This window comes from Sinocyclocheilus rhinocerous, unplaced genomic scaffold, assembly GCF_001515625.1.
Source record: "Sinocyclocheilus rhinocerous isolate Xijiao unplaced genomic scaffold, SAMN03320098_v1.1 scaffold2037, whole genome shotgun sequence".
Taxonomy (NCBI): domain Eukaryota; kingdom Metazoa; phylum Chordata; class Actinopteri; order Cypriniformes; family Cyprinidae; genus Sinocyclocheilus; species Sinocyclocheilus rhinocerous.
In genome coordinates this window covers 93,388-117,060 of record NW_015643204.1, presented here as the reverse complement: position 1 = coordinate 117,060, position 23,673 = coordinate 93,388, and the positions used below count along the sequence as shown (strand labels likewise).

At 37.2% G+C, this 23,673-nt stretch overlaps 1 protein-coding gene across 1 annotated transcript in view; it reads right to left on the bottom strand.

The window, feature by feature from the left end:
• LOC107757197 (CUB and sushi domain-containing protein 2-like) overlaps positions 1–23,673 on the bottom strand; it is a gene marked incomplete at its 3' end in the record, with an annotated part of 138,525 nt that overhangs the window by 38,709 nt on the left and 76,143 nt on the right. The window contains exons 11-25 of the mRNA XM_016574613.1: positions 23,102–23,205; positions 22,280–22,392; positions 16,792–16,974; positions 14,621–14,947; positions 13,034–13,228; positions 12,124–12,262; positions 10,518–10,705; positions 8,883–9,107; positions 7,393–7,581; positions 6,952–7,068; positions 4,965–5,180; positions 4,688–4,876; positions 3,374–3,543; positions 3,117–3,273; positions 2,768–2,959 (exon numbers count right to left, since the gene is read on the bottom strand). Of these exons, the coding sequence (XP_016430099.1) occupies positions 2,768–2,959; positions 3,117–3,273; positions 3,374–3,543; positions 4,688–4,876; positions 4,965–5,180; positions 6,952–7,068; positions 7,393–7,581; positions 8,883–9,107; positions 10,518–10,705; positions 12,124–12,262; positions 13,034–13,228; positions 14,621–14,947; positions 16,792–16,974; positions 22,280–22,392; positions 23,102–23,205 (2,704 nt within the window). The remainder of the gene's footprint in view (positions 1–2,767; positions 2,960–3,116; positions 3,274–3,373; positions 3,544–4,687; positions 4,877–4,964; positions 5,181–6,951; positions 7,069–7,392; positions 7,582–8,882; positions 9,108–10,517; positions 10,706–12,123; positions 12,263–13,033; positions 13,229–14,620; positions 14,948–16,791; positions 16,975–22,279; positions 22,393–23,101; positions 23,206–23,673) is intronic.

Here is a 23,673-nt window from a genome sequence, read left to right as displayed (position 1 = left end):
GTAAGGGATTCTGGATTCGTATCTAAATCCCTGAAGCAAGGATGGTACACGGTGTGCTGTGCAGTGATGCATCATCAGGTGGCAGGGACGCGTATAACTTTCCATTTTAAAAGAATACATTCAGCACTGAGCAGAGCTTTATGAGTGATGAGCAGAATAATATGGCCGTATATCACCTCCAGGATTAAGCCTTCCCTGGGGAGGGCATATTTCCTTCGGCTAATATCACTGATAGTGTTGGTAATATGTCCTGCCCCAGACATGACTATCCATCTTACACTGGGGCAATGGTGGTGCTGGTGGTGGTGGGCAGCAGGGGTACAAATCACTTGTTTGTCAGGAGGATGGGGCCAGTGCGTGTGACAGTTCCAGTTTCCTGGATCAGGAAGTCATAAGAGTGTTATATCCAACCCCTGCCATCGTCATCATCATCCCAGAGGTCAAATGCGTGTGCCCTTACACAGCATAAACTCATACATACACATATATACCCTGGAACTGGATCAGTTTGTATACAGAATACAGAGGAAATTCCGAGACCTGAAATGTTTTAGTTATTGGCATTCATTCATATTTGTAGTCCACATTGAAAATGTGATTTCAAAATCTAATTCAAACCTGATGCATTCAAGCATAATTGGATTATATATGAGGAGCTGCCCGATAGACTGTGTGTATACAGTATATTTACAATATACTTTATACAGTACATATACAACTGATAATGTTGTTGAGTTTTGATAGGTAGCCAGAGAGATAGCCTAAAAAAGAAAAACACAGGGCAATTAAACAAAAGTGCATTCATTTTGTAAAGCAACCGATTTAGTCCGTTTTTTAAAATGCAAAACAAACCGGTTTACTCACAAATGTTAAACTTTTCATGAAAACAGATGAGTAATCTGTTTTAACAATTTGGCTCTACCACACAAAAGATTTTGAAATTTTAATATCCCAGAACCTGTTTCTTGATTTTTTTTAAATTCATATTTATCTGATATCATATGCATTTAATATTTTTTATTTTATTTTATATTTAATTTTATTTAGACTGTTATTTTACTTTATTTGTATATAGTTAATTGTAGACAATGCCATTTCGAAAGGACAAATTGGACATTCTGAAGCTTTGAAACTTAACGAAAATAAAGTATTTTTTCCCTCCGTACAAAATGTTAAGAATACAAGTATTGATCAACAGTAATCTAGTACTACATCCCAAAAACAGTACTGAAGTATAGCTATGAAGTTCAACTTTACTTCAATCAAGCCAGTGGAGGGGCATTTCACACATTTGTTCCAGACACTTTCCCTACACACATCTCTCCTTCAGTCTTGGACAAGCAATGACACAAATTACACGGTGGCCGTCGCTTGTAGTCATGTGAGATATACACATATACACATATATAGTCACAGAATGCAAGTGCAATGTGTTCAAATGCACACTTCAGCCTCTCAAGCCATTGTCACACATACTGAAAGGTATAAACATAGAAATGGAGACAAACTTTTGATCTTTTCTTTTGATAGTGCACAGAGGGAAAAATTAATTGTTGAATGCAAAAGAGAAAGAAAGTATCTATCTATCTATCTATCTATCTATCTATCTATCATTAAGATGTATATATTGCAAGCTATTTTTTTTTTCATCTGTCTTTCTCACACTTTTTTGTGCTTTTTTTGTCATCTCATATGAATTTCGTTCTGACGAATGTTCCCATAGTGGACAGCAGAGCCATAAATCACAATAAAACAAACCCATCTTCTTCAACTCCTGATATGACCTGCTTCGTAAGTCATAAAACTACATTTCATGCTCTCTCATTCTCTCTTGCTCTCTCTTCCCCTCCCTCTTTTCTCTTATTCTCACCAACTTCTCATTTCTCACTGTCCACCCTCTGTTTTCTAGAGCACTAGTTAGTTTTCTGTTGTGGCGGATGAAAAATATTTGCTCATGCCTTTACAGTTCCATTCCTCCTCTGTATATGGGCATTTCAATTTTGCCTAAAGGTCTCCATAGGCTCAGGTGGGGAAGCACCATAATTCAAAATTCAACAGCATTGCAGAACGCCTTGAAAAGTAGGTCTGTGATAAACTCACATTGAGGAGAACCCAGGCTGAGTATAAGGGTGGGTGGTAGAAGACACATACACATGAAGAAAAAATCATAAGCACTCCAATTAATAGAACTCTCTCTGACTTGGGGGATCAAATTCATGAAGCACATTCTCAGAGTGTATCATACAAGACCATGCAGCAGATTTAAAGTTTGTGATAAAATACAGTAATTAGGATTTCCTGGAATGCCATAAGTTATATTACTTCTGTGAGGCAGATTTGGACTTTCTGCATAAGGGCACCCTCCGGCTTCCAGTATGAATGAAACAGACATTGCATGTGTTTATAATAGTGCTCCATAATGCTTACACCAACAAAACAAAAAAACAACAAAAAAACAACACCACAAAAATAAAATAAAATGAATGAATAAATAAATAAAATAAAATGAAAAAAAAAAAAACTAATTAAATAAAGTGTACATTGTAAGTTTTCATTAATGTAAAAATATAACTCACTGTCACGTTCTAGCCTTGCTATATTTATCTTTTAATAAAAAAATAAAATAAAAACGTTCTTAATATTCTATTGAATATCAATATATTTCGAGTTATCGTATCAAAGTTAGAAATGTTGTCCCTAAAGTAACTGCTTAAAGAAGTGTGTAATTGTGAGTGTGAATGAGGCTGAGTATTCAGTAGCGTCTTACCAACACACAGTGGGAGTGGGCTGTCCCATGCTCTCCTCTCCCCTCTGAGACATGTCAAAACCTCCGGGCCCTTTAAAGTGTAGCCAGGATCACAGCTATATGACACCGTGCTGCCTGCGAAGTGACCTTTGTCCTCCCGTTTAAAACCGAACTGAGGCACACCTGGGTCCTCACACTTCACCAACTCAAAACCTGCAATAAGACAGGGAAAAAAGAGTGTGTCCTTCAAAACCTCTCCTGTGCTTGGTAGATAGGTATCCATCCATCTATCTATCCATCTATTTATGTGTACACACACACACACACGTACTGCTGTGTAATGGCTGCAAGGTGTCAGTGTGCTACTCACTGGTGAAGTGCAGCTCGAAGCCTTTGCTGGTATTATCACTGTTGCTAATGAACTCCAGCCACATGGTGCTGGACGTGCTGTTTAGAGTGACATCCATCATCTCTCTGCCTGTGAAGGTGCCCAGCAGTCTGGCACTGTTACTGCTACCATCATACACCTGGAACACACACAAAACAGTCACATACATTCATCATATAATTTACAAACCAACATTACACATTACACATAAGTACGAATGCACACTAAGTCACAAAGACCTTAAGCAAGTCGTCCTCCTCCAGGCGGAAATCCCGCGCTCTGAGCTGGATCCCTTTACCGGTTTGGGTTTGGATGGAGTAGATGCACTCATGGTTGTTACCATAGTAACCAGGGTAGTTGGGAGAGAGTAAAACTCCTTGTTTCCCGGTTACAGACGATCCACATTCAGCTGCAGCAAGGGAGGTAAGAAGTCAGATGACCTCTGACAAACGACCCATGATCTCAGTATAAACACAAGCATACTTATACACTCATGCTGGCAGTCAGGGGGTGGTGTGTGTTTGTGAATGAGTGCAAGTCAATTTCTCTGCCAAATTTTGCTCGGATATTGAACCACACAAATTAAATTTAAATCTATAGCTACTTTTACCTGTAAGTTAATAATTATTGTGATATTACGGATTATAACTGATACATCAATTGTTTTAAATGCTACAAGTGAATTTAGGCATCACATATACTAATTTTAAGATTTTATAAATATTACAATTAACAGTTTTACTAGTTTAGTGTATTTAAATATTAATTTTAAGTGAGAGCAAAGGCAATCTAAATGTAAAAAGGGTTAATGAGCAAGCATTATTAAATACCCTGATAAATAAATAAATAAAATCTCCAATATCAGCCAATAACATATATCATGCATCCCTTGTAATAACAATTTTTCTTAAATAACATTAAAAAGAAAAATATTGGGTGTGTTCTGGATGATGTTTTTGGAAGAAATAACGGTCATACCCAACAGATCTTAAGTGAAGTAAACCATATGTTATTTATTTAAATAAGTTTAAATACAAGGACGTTGACACAAAATCATAAACATATGTTTACATATGAGCTGACCTAGTTTCACAAGAGCGGTAAAAAAATATGAAGCAAGGATAAGCCAGATATTGCTGCAGAAATACATAATACCTAATTACTTGCTTCAGCCGGAATGTCAAAATCATAATGTTAAGAAATTACATTCTAAATGTAACATCTAAGCCATTCCAGCAGGAATTAAATTGAAGAAGTCTGGTCTCCAAGATACTTGTATGCTGATATCTACCATTACATTAATGCTGATTAAGCATTAGACTAAATTTAGGGCTGGTGCTGTGGTTTTATTTTCAGATGGTGAGTCATAACCTTTTTTCTTTTTTGAACATTTGAGCAGAACTCCTAAAAATGGTGCTGCTTTAGTCTTTTACTTTGAGATATGAAGTTTCAGCATGTGTGTGTGTGTGTGTGTGTGTGTGTCTGAGCACATGAGGGGAAATATGTTGTATAATTTGCAAACAAAGCAAAATGAAAAGCATGTGACCACCTACCAACACACCTTGGCAGAGGGGAACTCCAAACCCGCCGACGCCCCCCTAGACACACCACCCTCGCAGGCCCCTCGAGACGGTATCCCGGAAAACAGGAAAAGATTAGCGCGTCCCCCACCCCGAACTGCAGCCCCTTACGAGTGCTGAAGGGGGGGACGCCGGGATCTTCGCAAGGCTCCAGATCGTATTCTGAGGGGAACAGAAGAAGGATTGATATTTTGTAGCTTCTTCTGTTATAAATGTCATGCAGTTTAAGCTGCTGTGCAAAGGTCTCTACCTGAGAAAGTGATGTTAAAGCCCTCATAGGACACAGAGAAGTCAGAGAGGAAACGGATCTGAGCGGTGTAGTTGCCAAAAAGTCCAGCGCTGAGAGGGGGCGGCAGTGTAGACCCGGTCAATCTCCACAAGGGTTGAGAGAAACTACCATTTTCTGTGACTAAAAGGTGGTCGTGTGGACTCTCCAAGTGAAAAGTGTGAAAGGTAAACTGGACACCTGTAGAGATTGAGAGGTGGAAAAAAACACTGGATATATAGATCAACTGTTTATAAATTCACAAAGGCTTCAATCACATAAAACTGCAGGAAAACGTATGTCGTACCGTCAGATTTACCCGGATTTCTGGGGCCAGTTGTTCAAAAGTAATCTGATCGGATTTTGGCCATTGGAATGGATCAAATCTCGACAATGTGTTGTTCAAAAGCAAAAAAAAAAAAAAAGGATTCTGAATTTGGATTAGATCACAAAATCCAATCTTGATTTTGATCTGGATTAAATCCTCACTTTGTGTTGTTCAGAACGTTTTAGTAAGATTCGGATACTTTTGACCTAAAAAAAAAACTGGATTATTCTGATCCCAGCAGATACAGAAAATGTAATAAAACTGGTCCAAAAAATAAAACATTTTAACATGTAATGTATCTCCAAATCCCCAAAAACCTGTCAATATCAAACAAAAATATTATATTTAATTGAAAGTTTTTTTTTTTTTTTTTTAAACTGATTGTAAACTACATTGGCAGAATCATCAAAAATGGACCAGTCAGAAGTAGTTATTTTTGTAAATGCAATGCAAAACATAGGCATTTTTTTCCCCTCATCTCTCATTTTTCCATTACCATGTCTCTTTAAGGGCTCCATAGAGCACTAGTAATCCAGATTTGGAAATCTGAAAAGGTAGGTACCTGGATCAGGGTGATCCAATCCAATTTTGCTCTGAAAAACCGGCACAAAAGTAAGACGGGTTACCTGATCCTGGACAGCAAAACATGGGATTTCCAAATCCAGATCATTCTGATCCAGATTAAACTTTTTCAACAACTGGTCCTAAAATTTTATCACAACAGACAAAAGGCACAAGCAATGCCACACCATGTAAACACTCACAGTGCAAAGTGGAAAAAGTATGCAAATCCCTAGGCTAATGATTCCTCCAAAAGTTAGCATCAGCTGTGTTCAATCAATGAGGTGAGATTGAAGATGTCAGTCAAAGCTGCTCTGTACTATAAAAAAAGAATTGCTCAATTTTGGAGTTTTCTATTCAAAAGAAGCACTGCCTCATGTGAACTGCATCTCCAACAAAAGAGGTCTCCGAACGCCAAAGATTAAGGATTGTTGACTTGCATAAAGCTAGAAAGGGTTCGAAAAGCATCTCTGAAAGCCTTGATGTTTATCAGTGACGAGCTCGGCTTCTCTTCCTAGGAGTGGGCGTCTTGCAAGAAGAATCCTAGAGTGTCAGCTAAAGACTTACAGAAATATCTGGAACACGTTAACGTTTCTGTCAAGCTGATTATGATGCATGGAACGCTAAACAAGAACAGTGGAAGAAGAAACATTGCTGCATTTGTCAAGTCCACAAGAACATGTGGATGTTCCACAGTGGAGAGGTCAAACTAGAGTGAAAAGACTTTGAAATTTAAGTATGGTGGTCCATCATGATTTGAATGTAGTCCTGACCTCATTTGGTATGATTTCATGAGAGAGTGATTCATGCCATAGAGGAATATAACTGAACTGAACCATTTTTGTAAAATGAAATGGTGCAAATTCCTCTTGGCTGTTGTTCAGGTGTGATCTACAATTACAGAAACCATTTGGATAAGGTTACAGCTGCCAAAAGAAAGTCAACCAGTTATTAAATCCATACTTTTTCCATCTTATACGGTTTACAATGCGTGTTCATGGAAACATTATTGTTTGTGTTTCATTTAAAAACACTGTCTATTCCACTATCAAAGAAAGAACCAGCTTCAAAAAGCGGCCTCACCTTTACCATGTGAAGTTTCAATCATCCACGTACAGTTGAGGTTATGGGGGTAGAAGTCAGGAAATCCAGGGGACAGAATAGTGCCGCTGTTCCCCTGAATAAACCCGCCACAAAGCGCTAGAGGAAAGAGAAAAAGATAAAGGCTATTTGTCAAAATGCTGAGCGCAATCCTACTGAAACAAACTTTACAGGAAGTGCCCTTTTGAAGGACATCAACATATGGAGGCGAATTATTCCTATCATTACCCAAGGGGAAAAATCAATAATGGCCTTAAATATTCAAAGCCTTGTGGAATAGGAGAAGGGAGCGGAAAGGGTAGCTTCGAACCGGAAAGGCCCTTCCAGTCTGGGAGCGATTACGTCGCTTGAATAAATGACCTATCTCTAATGTGTCCTTTTCCCTGGCGGTGACCATTTTAGTAGGTAAAGAGTGGACCGTACCATCACAGCTGGGCAGAGGGCGACTCCATTGGAAGTTAGGCTCACACTCAAGGGGCTCGTGGTCACTGAGGGTGTATCCTAGTTCACAACTGAACGTCACCAGCGCCCCCACATAGAAATCATTGCCGTGCCGCTGACCATTGACTGGGATTCCAGGATCAACACAATGGTCCGACTGGAGCTGCAAGGCTTGAAGAGAAAATATACAAATATTATTGTGGAAAACAACCAATGATTTTCAGGGCAGAAGTTTATTCTAAATGCATTAGAAACTTGGTATCAGGGCAACTTATATGCTACTAACACTACTAGTGTACAAATTAAAGTGTTATATCATATACATATATATATATATATATATATATATATATATATATATATATAATGTGTATTTACATATATTTAATTGTGAATGGTCATTTCCAGTTTTTACATTTAGATTTCCTTTGGTGTCATATAATGCTCACTTAATGTTTAAAAACATCAATAATTTAATGACACTGTTACATGCACTCTTGCAAATCTCAAAATCCATTTTTCATGTTGTACATCATATTGTTATAAATCCACATCTAAAATTACTGATTTTAGTTTTTAGTGTTTTATTTGTACTTTATTCTAACAAAACAGAATAGCATTTAATATGGTCCTTTAATTAGTTATCGGCCATAACTTAAAATAATTATCAGCTTATCCATGTTGGTCAGACTTTTAATATTGGTGCATCTCAAATTTATGGAATGTTCTGCCTATTTGGATCATTCAAAAGTTGTATCATTCTTGTAGACGCAAGTAATACCAAGTCTTCGACAGCACTTTCTGCTCGAGTTGATGTACTCAATAATTTAAGATGAACTGAGATTTATAGAGAAATAACAAGAAAAGGTTACAAACATGAGTCATCCCAGCATAAAAGCCATTCTTTCAGTTCACAATACTGTGACAGAGCTAATTCTACAGCCTCGTGTGTATGAACGCGTGTACAGTTGCTTGTGTCATGTGTTTGCGCATGACTGAAATCATCTCACAACATAATCACCATCCTATTATATCATAATTACAGGACCTGATTAAAATCACTGCATATTAAAGAGCGTGTGACTATTATTTATAATGATGCCTTCATAGCTGATAGTATTCACAGGTATCTGTGCTATCAGATCCTTGTAATTGCAGCCATGAAATGCATTGGAGATAATATCAACTTTATCTAACTAGCATGCTTTGACTAAATTCTGAGCATTGTAGGAGACTTTGAATATGAATCACACTTATCATGTCTCTTAATTTGAAAAATGCAATTAATAGTTTTGTGATATTTTACCATGTGCATTCTCTAAACAAGTATATAATTAAGCATTTATATGTAAAATAAGGTCTGTGGTAAACATTCTTTGAATTACAGAATACATATATTATAGAAATAAATGTTACCAAAATGACCCTTTTCAGATCAAAACTCTAATAAATGCAATAGTAGATCATCATACTCTCATATCGGATGCGGAAGCCAATGTCCGAGTGACTCTTGTCAGTGGTGAAGAGCAGGTACAGGAAGTTGGAGGTGCTGATGAGGAACTGCGGGACCTGTGTACCCTGATAACTGCCAATCAGAGGGGAAGAAGGATAGCGTCCATCTCGTACCTCAAGAACATCGTAGTTAACCTCTGTCCGGAATCTGTGGATCAGAACAGTGCTATGCATCAGCATGGCAGCTTCACCACAAAGTGAGGCTACATGGATTCATCACAGTCTTGTTCGCTTGTGTTCCTGCAGGATATCACATATTTACAGCTAGAAAATAAATACTACATCATTCAAACTGAAAGCTCAGCTCACTCTGTTATTTAATTGTTTGTGAATGGTCATTTCCAGTTTTTACATTTAGATTTCCTTTGGTGTCATATAATGCTCACTTAATGTTTAAAAACATCAATAATTTAATGACACTGTTACATGCACTCTTGCAAATCTCAAAATCCATTATGTTGTACAATATATATATATAATGTGTATTTACATATATTTAATTGTGAATGGTCATTTCCAGTTTTTACATTTAGATTTCCTTTGGTGTCATATAATGCTCACTTAATGTTTAAAAACATCAATAATTTAATGACACTGTTACATGCACTCTTGCAAATCTCAAAATCCATTTTTCATGTTGTACATCATATTGTTATAAATCCACATCTAAAATTACTGATTTTAGTTTTTAGTGTTTTATTTGTACTTTATTCTAACAAAACAGAATAGCATTTAATATGGTCCTTTAATTAGTTATCGGCCATAACTTAAAATAATTATCAGCTTATCCATGTTGGTCAGACTTTTAATATTGGTGCATCTCAAATTTATGGAATGTTCTGCCTATTTGGATCATTCAAAAGTTGTATCATTCTTGTAGACGCAAGTAATACCAAGTCTTCGACAGCACTTTCTGCTCGAGTTGATGTACTCAATAATTTAAGATGAACTGAGATTTATAGAGAAATAACAAGAAAAGGTTACAAACATGAGTCATCCCAGCATAAAAGCCATTCTTTCAGTTCACAATACTGTGACAGAGCTAATTCTACAGCCTCGTGTGTATGAACGCGTGTACAGTTGCTTGTGTCATGTGTTTGCGCATGACTGAAATCATCTCACAACATAATCACCATCCTATTATATCATAATTACAGGACCTGATTAAAATCACTGCATATTAAAGAGCGTGTGACTATTATTTATAATGATGCCTTCATAGCTGATAGTATTCACAGGTATCTGTGCTATCAGATCCTTGTAATTGCAGCCATGAAATGCATTGGAGAGAAGATAATATCAAGCTTTATCTAACTAGCATGCTTTGACTAAATTTTGAGCATTGTAGGAGACTTTGAATATGAATTACACTTATCGTGTCTTCTTTTATTATTTGAACAATGCAATTAATAATTTTGTGATATTTTACCATGTGCATTCTCTAAACAAGTATATAATTAAGCATTTATATGTAAAATAAGGTCCGTGGTAAACATTCTTTGAATTACAGAATACATATATTATAGAAATAAATGTTACCAAAATGACCCTTTTCAGATCAAAACTCTAATAAATGCAATAGTAGATCATCATACTCTCATATCGGATGCGGAAGCCAATGTCCGAGTGACTCTTGTCAGTGGTGAAGAGCAGGTACAGGAAGTTGGAGGTGCTGATGAGGAACTGCGGGACCTGTGTACCCTGATAACTGCCAATCAGAGGGGAAGAAGGATAGCGTCCATCTCGTACCTCAAGAACATCGTAGTTAACCTCTGTCCGGAATCTGTGGATCAGAACAGTGCTATGCATCAGCATGGCAGCTTCACCACAAAGTGAGGCTACATGGATTCATCACAGTCTTGTTCGCTTGTGTTCCTGCAGGATATCACATATTTACAGCTAGAAAATAAATACTACATCATTCAAACTGAAAGCTCAGCTCACTCTGTGTGTTGTTTGAGTTTCCTGCAACAGCAGCAGCCCACTAAAGCCCTGCTGCTTTCTGTACTCACAGTCAGATGGAAAACATCAGCTGTCCCTCCAGCCTTACCTTTAAATAATTTTCCCAACAACAATTGATGGTAGATGCAAACATTCATACTAAACATGTACACATACAGAAAATGAAGAAACCCCGGGAACCAGTGGAAGAAGAACTCTATCACATACAACAGTTACGTAGCAGGAGAATCAGTGGATGAGACTACATCAGTCTGTCTCGTGCCATATGCTAAAATGTATATGGACACCCTTTCTGATTAATGAGTTTGGGTATTTTATTAATGTAATTGAAGACACATTTTATTGCTACTATATAAAATGACATTCTAGAGCATGCTTTTGGGAAATGCACCCCTGGACGATGTTTGAAACGTGCCTCAAGATAAATAACTTGCCTGTTAAATTGCTGTTGAATTGTCCATTTGTTACATTTACATTTAGTCATTTAGCAGACACTTATCGAAAGTGACTTACAAATGAGGACAATAGAAGCAATCAAAACCAACAAAAGAGCAATGAAATGCAAGTGCTATGACAAGTCTCGGTTAGCCCAACGCACTACGCGTAGCAAGTTTTTTTTTATATATACCTATATACATACATTTATATATATATATATATATATATATATATATTAGCTGTTTCTTTAAGATTTGTAAGTTACTAAGGATAAAAGCATCTGCTACATAAATAAAAGATAAAACAAAACAAAAATGGAAAACTAAATAAAATACACATCAAGAACAAAACAAAAACAAACGGAAAAACAAAACAAAACAAAAACAAACGAAAAACAAAACAAAACAAAAAAGAATAAAACAAGATCAGAAAACATAACCAAACAAACAAAATAAAACAAAAGCAAAATGGAAACTCTCCAAGCAGTTAATTGGGCATTTGATGTCCATTTTTAATAAATGTTCAACAATCACATATGACTGTAGATAAAGCCATTCTATAAAAGCAGAGGTAAGAGATATTTACATTGATTCAGAACAAATCCTTCTGATAGCTTGGGAAATAAATAGCCAGATACTCTTATTTCAAGTCTACAGTGAACATCTGCAGTGCGCTATAGTGACCTATTTATGAAATTATGATAACCAATAGAATGAAAGATAGGAGGGGAAAATGAAACCGGGAGGCTTATTAAGAACAACATGACAGTTCAGAAAAGAGAAAGCGAAGTCTTGTACGTACTTGTCAAAGATGATCTTAATAGGATATCCTGGCGGAGCCTCGATGATCCACTCACAATTGAGGGCCTCTTTATAAAGCTCAGGCCAGCCAGGGGACAGAATGATGCCACTAGAAGCCTTCAAGTTTCCACCACATGGAGCTAAAGAACAGGAGAAAATGTCAAGATTATTTTGTTGCCAAATTTTAAGGCCAAAGCTTTTTTTTTGTGATTTTTACATGTTGAATATTAACATTTAATAAAGTAGATTTTGACAAATTTGCAAAATTGCGTAGCATAAAAATATTTGACCAAGAGAGGATCTAAACATCACAGATTGACGTCTTGACTAAATTCAAACAACAAAATTTATGAACCTGCAGGTTTGAAGTATTGCAGTGTTGATGTTACATTTTCAAATGTTGCATCTTGTTCTGGATGTATTGGATGGCTGCAGCTTTATCCACAACATATTCAATTCCAATTATGTATTCAAATTCAAAATGCAAAATCTAAAAACAGAATGTGTTCAATGGCTGAGGTGGATGATCTCATCTTTAACTGTGTACTGAAAGGGCATCTATAAAAGGCATTACTCAATAAATGGCATAAAATGATTTGTAGTACACAGCAGTGCATTTTATTCAAAAAAAAAAAAAAAAAGAGGATGCGTTTTTCATTTGGAAGAATTCAGGCAGTTAATACTTCTGGAGCACATTCTGAAAGTAAAGATTATGACTTTTTGTTCCACTGACATTTCAGAAGCACCAACATTTATGTCTCTCTCCGAATGTACTTAATGAAAAAACAAATTGAACAAACTTCCTAAAAGTTCAGTAAAGTGCAAACAGAGTTAGAGTATATAATTTTGTTTTTATTACAAGCCGACTTGTGAATTATGAAATGTGCATATTTATTCGAAAGAGGACAGACCTTCACAACGCGGCACAGCATTGTCCCACACAACATTTCCATCTTTGAGAATGCAGGAGATGGTCTGAGATCCGTGGGTCTTCATAAACCCCTCCTCACACAGAAAAGAGATGGAGCTGCCAAGCTGTAGACTCTCACCAAAGCGCTTTCCGTTTACTGGAACGCCAGGGTCAGGACACTCGTTGTGCCGGAAAGCTTCAGCGAAAAAAACAAAAAAAACAATGAGGCAAGAATATGAAACATGGAAGACAACTGCAAGGTAACTTCAACCTAAAAGGCCAAAAAGCTGGACACAGCAACAACAGCACTTTATTTATCGTAATGTGAAAGCCCGCACGTGATGGAGATTTACCGCTGATTACAGAACCGGCTTTCTGATAAGATGCGCGTTAAATATCGCATGCGATTTATCGTGCAGCCCTAATATATATGATTTTTTTTTTTTGTCCAGTGCCTGTCCGCATTTTGTAAAAAAACAAAGAAACAAACAAAAAAATAATTTGTTTTCATGAATAAATTACTTTTACAAGGCCCCATATAAATTAAAGAGGGAGTTTCTCAATATGGCCACTGAACTGAAGCCTTTTCGGCTCATCGTTTCAGCTGTATAACTACACTAATTCATTTTAGTTAGAACAAAATATTGATTTATGTGCCACCCTAAGTTTCTTGCTTCAGTGGGAAGCTTGGAGCTACTCAGTACCCATCGACAGGACTTCAGAGAAGATGTATTACCAGCAGACAAAATCCCTCCAGAAAATCTGTTCATTCCGGGTACAGCACACCACTAACAAAGCCAAGGTCATGGGTTCGATTCCCCGGGAATGCAGGAAAACTGACAAAATATATCATTTTGGATAAAAGCGTCATCTGTCATAGACACATTCAATGTAAAACTAAAATGTTTAAAGCTCTTATTGCGTTTCCGTTCTCAAAAAGGGTCTCAAACGCAACGATTGTGCATGCAATCCATCACCATCATGTGCCAACATGCCCTTCGATGGAGTTTGTCATCTTCTTAATTAACATGAATGATTGGAGCATCCCTCCCACTCCCCAAAAAACACGCCAAATGGGGAGTCAAACCATGTGGGATCACCTCCCGACAGCTTCAATTAACTGTGGCTTTATTTAATTATATATGTATTTGGAAATAAATTCTAATTAAATCTGTGGCTCTTGTTGTTCTTCCTCACATGGATACTCAAGCATCTATCAACTCCGCTGCCATGCGCTATGCCCCGTGAATAGTGATTACCGAAGGACGACAGATATTGAGTCGTGAAATACAGACAATTCTCTCCTGAGGGGAAATTAAAAAAAAATGTAATCCGTCTCATATAACAAGACAACTTCTGAGCTTTTTTTAACTCCCAGAAACTTTTCAAATTTGGTGCATGCCACCACTGACAAAACATCTGAACGCTATTGTTATCTATTATACATTGACTTTTTGGTCTCTAACTTCAATGTGACGTTAGACTTAAAAGTATGAACAGGTTCGCCCAAAATAACTTGAATTAATTATTCATTTTTACCACAGAAAATAAAAAGTCTCATGAATCTAGAGCTGTCTTTAAAACGTACTGGTGAAAGTGATGTTGAAGCCACGTTCTGTGTACGTATGATCAGTCAGAAACTCCAGTCGGGCAACGTGGCCGCTGGTAGTGATGGGTGATGGCAGCACATCTCCAGAAAAGGTGCCCAGAATTGGTGATTCTGCCTTGCCGCCGTCTTTAATAGACAGGAAGTCAAACTGTTTCTCCATGCTCAGGTCGTTGAAGGCCAGGTTGATGCGGCTCTCGGGTTTGGCGATGATCAGCCACACGCAGTGCATGTTGTTTCCATACTCCTGAGGGTAGTTTGGTGATAGCAGGACCCCAGACGGAGTTGTGAAGTTGAAGAAACACGAAACTGAGAAAAGGACAAAGAGATAAAACAAGCAACCGTTAAAGCACAGGAGGTATCGTGCGTCAAACTGTGAGGCAAACTCGAGATTAAAACTGCCACTGAAGCTAAAATCAATTCACAATGCATAGGGAGGTCATTTGTTGTTGCTTAAACAATGCAGCAAGACAGGAGTGGAAAAATTACAGCTTGGAGGATGTGCACAGTGTGATAGCAGCATCTGTAACGGCAACTTATAAGACCTCTCAGACCTTGACAACAGACATTTTCTGAAATGTTCACTTTTTTGCTTATATAGCCTAAACTCTTAAAAATAAAGGTTGCATAAGGTTTTTTTTGTTGTTGTTGTTTTTTGCAGTGATGCCATAGAATAACCATTTTTGGTTCCTCAATAGTTCTTAACATAACCTTTTTTTTTTCTTAGAGTGAATGACATTTTAATGATCTAAAGCACCTTTTGTTCCATTGTAAAGAGCGTTTTGTGCAACGTAAGTTCCTATGGATGTTAAAGGTTCTTCATGGAACCAAGGATGCCATTAAAGAACCTTTATTTTTAAGAGTGTACATCACGTTTTTTTATTGCTAGTTTCTCCTAAAGGTGATTTGGGAAATTTGATGGTAACATGCTCCCAGAATTATGTGCCAAGATAATCAGAAGCAAGCCATTCGTATGTTAATTTCCCCTGAAAAGTATAATGACTCTGGCTTTGTGGAAACATTTATCTATTGAAACATTTATCCATTTGTTGAACCTGACACAGCAACATTGGCTCAACCAATGGCGTGACTTTGGGGTGGGGCTATATGTTTTTTGACCAATGGAAGACTGAACTTGAATCCCTCACCCTGGTAAATAAACAGGCCCTACCCTCAAAAAGAACAATTAATTAAAAACAAAAAAAATAAACGTTTTTTTCTTACTCATATATCCCACAAAGCACACCAAGTGAGTGGCTAAAATAATAGTGAATAAAAATATTAGGTGCATGACACCCCAGTGTACAGGTATACTGTGATCTTGCAGCAGATAATAAGACTGAAGATGCTGCAGAGAAAGAGAGTGTTTATCTGCTGGGAATATCCGCAGGCATTAACTCATTTTCAGGATTTGGGGACAAGGCTGAGAGGGCAATAAGTATCACTAAATAGCCATGGGGAGAATGAAAATGAGCTCAGTGGTGGACTGAAGACGAATCGTTACAGTTCCACCTCATATGAACGACTTTGTTGTCTGAGCTAATAATAATGTCATAAAATAGCAGAAAACAAAGTTGCAAGTCAACTGCAATTCCATTGATGTAATAGGATGGTAGCCATTATAGTAACAAATGACTACAGTCTGGGGCAAATTGACGTTATGCATGAATCCAAATAATAGAGAAAGAACAATAATATCTAAATAATTTGTACAAGCATCAACTGCCATACAACATTGTATGTTATGACACTTAATTTAAGGAAAAACCTTTCTTTACTTAGCGGTAGCAAACAAGAAAATCAACTGACTGAATTTTTACAAACATGTCTCTTTATATTCCTACTTCTCAAACAAGCTTTTTTTTCTCCAGTTCAGTTAAATTTGTTAACTTCATTATAAGACCCCAATACAGTAAATAAAGGAACTAAATGCATTAAATGAACTGTCGCTTTGGCTTTAACTTGAGTTATAGTTAATGATTTAATGGCTCAGCCGGTGCAAGGAAGTTTCGGCGGGGACATACTGTACTAAAGACACTGCCATTAAATTCACTTTCTGACGTGCCCAGACAGTAATAATGGTGCATTATCTTCCCAGGTGTGATCATGTGGGTGTAGAAAGTAATGCATTTTGGGTAAGGTCTGTCACTTACACACACAGCTTGGCTTCTTGGCTGACCACTGATTATTTTTCTGGCAGGTAATGTTCTTTTTTCCTACCAGCTCAAAGGCTGGAAGGCACTCAAAATATAGCTTGTCTCCATGTCGGAAGCCTGTGCCTTCCCTCTTGCCATAGGCTGAGATTCCAGGGTCTCCACATCCACCCTGGTCAATTTCTGAAAAATAAAAATAAGCATGAAACATAGCTTATACCTTGGGACAAGGTCCATTTTGGCAAAAAATTAATTTCCATCAAGGTTTTATAATAGAAAAGAAAAGTCAAATGTAAGGTCAGTATCTCTGTACCCCAGGTTGACCATTTATAATTTTTGCCTATACTAATTATTTAGTCATTCTTTACATTACTCTCTCATTTTTATTTATCTTGCTATAATAAATAAATGTTGTAATAAGCATATAAATGCATAGCACACAAATATGTGTTAAAAATACATTATTTTCAGTATTTTAATTTGTAATGAACACATTTTTATAACAAATTAATTTGATGGCAAAGCTAAATTTTCAGTAGCCATTACTCCAGTCAAATTATTCTTATATGTTAGTTTGCTGCTCAAGAAACAATTCTTATTATCAATGGTAAAAACAGTTGTGCTGATTAATATTTTTGCAAACTGTGATATATATGGTCTGTCACCATCTCTATGTCACATATGCTGGAATCAAATGATTTTTCCATAAGCACACACACCTACACATAGCATATACAACTCCTTTGCATCTTTCTCTTTCACTCCATCTGACAGCAAAGCATATTCATGCAAGCTACCTCCATTGCTGCCCCAATGACATCTGTGAATGGCTTGCTCTCCTAATGAATTGCCTTTTTCACTCTGTTCCCTTATACCCTTACCTGTCTCAACATGTCAGGGCTCATTTAGAATCACAAGGCCAAAGCAAAAGAAAGAGGCCATTACTGAAAGAGATAGAGAGAGAGAGTGCTAAAGGGAACAATGGAGTGAGATATCTAGACAGACCTTTTTCACATTTTCTGTTCTGATTATGGAAACATATACAAAGTTCTGTCATGAAACTCTAGATGGCGCAGGCCGAGAGTTTCTAACTCTAACTGATATAATCACATCATTGTTCACAAGGCGAGTGGTTCTAGTTGCATCAGCAGCCAATGAGCTCGCTGCTTAACATTTAAATACTTGGCTACTGCTTGCTGTAGAAGTTGCAGCGTGTTTCAGAAACCCTCCACCTTCCCCAGCTCCACCTGTATAGATCTGCTGCGGTGTAATTTCATGTATGCTATATATGCCAGGTTACGCGATATACATTTTTTATATATTATTTCTTACATGCTACACACAAATATTTGATTGAAAAGGTGTGACTCTGACGCCTAGGTCACTTTAACAGAGCAGATGATGTATGAACATTCAGATGTGCCTTGATGCCTTCCAACCTCCACATACTGCCAGAGAAGCCAACATTTGTCCAGTTATGGACAGGTGACAGGTCTCTACCTGGACTGAATCTCTATCCTTTATCTGGGGATTTACACCTTGAGTTTACTTCTGACCATATCAATCAGTTAAGGCAAGAGGATTGTGAGAGAAAGTGTCTCCTGAGCTGATAAATGTTATGCAGCAAGTCATCCCTGTGGGAGTGTTTGTATGCGTGATTCCTTAAGTGTCCCAGCTAACACTTTGTTACAGCTGTCTTCTGCTTGGTGACAAACAAACTGTCTCTGAGAGCTGACATGTGCACTTTCATAAGGGGTGGCATTTGTTATTTACCCATTTCAAATTTCCTATGATTTATTCATGTCACTTTGATTTTATTTTAACTCTGAGAACACAGATGAAGTCATTGACTTCCTAATGAAGGATTACTAATAACGCAGGAAGGCACGAGTGCAAATAAATCCATTCATCTTTGCCCATCATACGAGTTAAGAATTATTTTTTTCCCCAGCATGCACCTGGGGTCGGCAATAGGCTACGCTCCGTCTGTATTCAGCCATATCTCAGTGTGTATAACAATTCATATCCAGAAACACAAGTTGTGATACAGATCTGCATACGCCCATATAAAATATTTGGCAGCACAACTGTTTTTCAACATTGTTAATAATGTTTCTTGAGCACCAAATCAGTAGATTAAAATGATTCTGAAGGATCATGTGACACTGAAGACTGGAGTAATGGTGCTGAAAATTCAGCCTTGCTATCACAGGAATAAATTAGTTTAAAATACAGTCAAATAGATTTTTTTTTTTTTATTGCACAAATTGCAATATTTCCAAATATTTCTTTTTACTGACAACAGTAAAATATTATGAAAACATTGACATGAACAGTTCCCTCAGCACACCACCATTCAATTTCTCTTTGGAGCTCCATTTATGAGTTATATAAATGCAGAAGATGCGTAGGAAAACAAAAATGAGTGAGAAAATAAGAATCTTAAAGTGACATTTTAAACGTGAATCCTCTAGTGTAGAGCAGAAGAGGATATGCCCCTGGCATGCCTGCTTTCTGTGTGCCTTTTTTTTTTAAATTTTTTATGGCTGAGATCAGATCGTAAATAAAAAAATAATAATAACGGAGTGTTTGTCATCAGTTATGATGCCCTGTTCTTAATGGAGCGTCAAAGATGCTCGGATGTCCATTAGCCTCAGAGCAATGTAACATGCTGACATGTGGTATGATTGACCAGCAAACCTTGACGTCATCTAACTTCTTTGCAGACAGTTGCCTTGAAGATAAGGTAAGTGTCCCTGCTATCATAAGCAGTTTGGACCAGAATATACGTACATATAGGTTATATAAAGACAAAGGACATACGACAGTGATCTTTACTGTTTGGTGGATTTTCTCAGCAAATATTGATATAAGTGATTTGTTTGTATTAATTAAATTAATTAATTGCTATATCATGTACTCATGTATGGATCTAGCTTAAAACTAGCATTGTCTGCATTGACCTTTTGAACAATTATGCTTCAAAACTGAAAATCTGAGATGCAATAATTTAGGGGTGCATCTTGTCCCACAGGCAGGGAGGCAGAGTTTCAAAGAGAATCCTCAACTTAATTAAGTGACTCTCATTGTTTTAATCATGCTGGGGGGGTATGAACACTGCTCCACTTTCGTCTTATGTTTATGCAGTGGATAAAATGCTTAAAAAAACTCAGGACCTGAAGGCTTATTGTGGATCTGACAGCAAATATTGGTTTGTAATTTATGAAATGTGCCAAAGTCCCCCATGTGCGGTGCAATTCTGAAAGAGGGCCAGGATGAAAGCTCTGGTGTTCTCGTTTCCAATCAGACATAGACTCTGAAAACTGAAAATTAGTAGCTGCTCTTGCATGATATCCTTCCCTTCCCATAGCCCTCATTCCAGCAAGGTTAAACGATCACAGGCTGCTTTGATGACCCTCGCCACATGTGCTAAAGGTATAATGGTGAAGCGAGAAATAGAAAGTGAAAAGGAAATAAAAAAGAACAGACTGTTCCCGTACTCTCAGTAGATACCCAAAGAGTGCAGCAAATTGCAGGAAGCAACAAGAAAATTGAGAAATTTGCTCAAAGGAAATTGAAAGGTGCGAGATTTGACCAGTTATGTGTATAACATCAATGTGGACTTCTGCCAATGACCTCATTATAAAATGTCTGCTTCACTCTAAACATTACATGCAATCAAGAACAAAGAAAACAAAGAATCCCAAAGAAGCCCACCCGTCTGATTCATATGAGACATAAGTGGTTATGGTGATACAGAAATAGAGGAGGAAAAAAGAATAATGCATTTTTTGATTACAGTGAAAGATCATCATTGCAGTGACAACCACAGTAAGAGTCTTCAACTGAGAATACTCTGTTTACATGATAATTAAAACATGTATAATCACAGTTCTCCAGAGCTTAATGACAATTTTGTAGGTGATCTACAGAGGTTTTAATAAGGAATGTCAATCAGTTTTTTAAATTGCATTATAATAAATAATATGTGGATGTGATAAATATATGCTCACATTAAATCATACGTTATCACATATATTAATGTTTTATTAAATCATGAAATATTTACATAATAAACATTGCTGTACATGACACATGTACAATTCAAAAACATGTTATTTAATGAATTAGTATTATTATTAGTAGTTGTAGCAATAGTCGCAACCAAATGGTTGCCATTGAAAATTCCATAGTATTTTGTATTTTTTTTACCCATACTACGGAAGTCAATGGCTATCAGGAACCAGATATGTTTGTCATGTCATAAAATATTTTTTATATGACTGACTTTTTATTTAACGAGAGAGCAAAGAACATTTACATTATCAAGGAACATTGATCATTGACTTAAGAGCCCAGTCTCATGAAAATGTGAATCAATAGCACGATTTTCTGTTTGTATTTGGCGTGGTATTTATACGCAGAAATTGACTTTGGCATGCATATGATACGCACGTGTTTGATGTGCATATAAAACGCATTTTTCACGTGCATATGATATGCAATTTGTTGGTGTGCATATGATACACAGTTTTTTTTGTACATATAATATGCATCTACCCCACACCTCAATCCTACCCACTGCATATCATATGCATGCCAAAGTCAATTACTGCATATAAATAGTACACCAAATAGAAACATAAAATCGTGCTATTGATACACACTTTCATGAGATCGGGTTATGAATTACTTAGTTACATCATACGCACATCTGCACTTTGTTGTTTCTGATGAGAGAATTTGCCAGAGAGCAGAGTTCAGTCAGCGAGCACAGCACCGGCATTTCAGCGATGACTCATCTGAACACCTCTGACTGGCCGTTGCTTTCTTAAGCTCAACAGAATCGTGCGTGATTGGAAATAGTGTGCAGAGCTGATGTGTTGATTTTTTTGTCTTTTGGAAGCTGCATTCAAAATTGGCTCAACAATCTGACGGGGCATGATGCCTCTGTTGGCTATTGTCAGCTGTTTGGTTACCAGTACTCTTCAACATATCCTCTTTTGTGTACAGAAGGAAGAAACTCATAGAGGTTTGGAACAACTTGAGGGTGACAAATGGATGAAAATTTTCATGTGGATCACAATTTTTTTTTTGGATGAACTATTCCTTTAAACATAGTTCACACCAAAAAATTGGTCATCATTTACACACCCTCATGTCGTTCCAAACCTGTGTTTGGAAGTTTCTTTCTTATGTTGAACACAAAAGGAGATATCTTGAAGAATTCCGAAGAACCAAACAGTTGTTGGTCGCCATTGACCTCCATAGCAGGGAAAGAAATACTATGGAAGTAAATAGGGGCCATCAACTGTTTAATTTCCAGCATTCTTCAAAATATCTTCTTTTATGTTCAACATAAGAAAGAAACTCATACAGGTTTGGAACAACAGGAGGGTGAGTAAATGACGACAACATTTTCACTGTTGGGTGAACTATTTCTTTAAGATGACTCTGAACCCAAATGCAAAGCGTTTCCTCAATTTACCTTCGTAAGTAACCTTGAAGCCCAGGGAGCCACTCGTGTCATCCGTTTTAAAATTGAGCCACATCTGATGGCTGGTACTGACCACCAGATCTGGAGTCGTAGTCCCAGACAACCTTAAAATCAAAATAAAACAGACAAACATTACAAAAAATGATTCTTCACTTTCAATATGTACGCCATCATTTGTCACCTCTGAGGGAACACTGGGAGTTCCCTGAGTCCCCAGGCACTAGCCTTAGGGGACCTGCGGAACTGGTCCATAAGGGCTTATGAGACCTGATAATTAAGCACATTAGACCATCAGGGGACTGAAAGCACCCAGGGACACCAGGCCATTCAAAAGGAACACAAGCACTTGTACACCTCTGCCAGAGAGCGCACATAAAACGGCATCGATAAAACTTTATGAAGACCATAAATTTCAGCACAATTAATAACAACACACTCAGCAACGTTTCCGGAGCATCTGGTGCGCAAATCTGCATTATGGGGCATCAAAGTGTGATTCGCTTTTTGGAGCAGGAGTGATCTTGTTCTAACATTGAGACTCATAGTGATTGACAATAAAGCTTGGGGTCTTTCTTCCATACACTTCTGCTCAGAGGGGTGATGAAATGAGATGAAATAGAGGGGGGTTAAAGGAAGGAACGGCAGTGGAGGAGAGAACGTAGGGGCTGAAATAAGAGAGGACGTTGGAGATGAAAGAATATGGGGGAGGAGGTTTATGCACACAGAGAGGAGAGTTTAAGAGTGGGAGACACAGCCTGGGAGGAGTCTGAGAGAGGACAGAGAAGAAAGCAAATGAGGAACAAAAGTACTCACACATGAAAGACTGTCCGCTGATCGCCGATTACAGCTCCGTCTCCCACAGTTAGAGTATCGTAGCCTCGCTCCAAGTCAAACTCCTCAAAAATCAGCTTGATCACCTAACACACAGAGAAGAATCAGAGTCAGCTTTCTAAACTTGGTTAGAAAAATAGCCAAGCAGTACAAGTTTTTTTTTTCTTCTTCTTCTTCTTCTTAAAAGCATTTGGTTCATCATATTCCCCCTTGGTTTGAACGGCCATGAATAAACACATAAACAAATAAATAACAAATGTAGTTTTCTTGTGGATGAGCAACCTAATTATAACACCAGACATTTCATAATATTTTTTAAATCAGTAATTTTCAGATTGCACACACGAGCTAACAGAGGAGAAAAAAACTCTTTCTGCAGTTGTAGGAGAAAACAAAGAAATAATTTATGCATTTGATTTAGGAAAATGAAGAGTCAAAGGTGCATATTTCTCATTCTTCTCTAAGATGAAAACAAGACTGCAGAATTTTTTTATACAAAAGGAGAAAAGAATGAGTTATGGAAAGATGTACAAATTAAATATGAAGGTTTATTG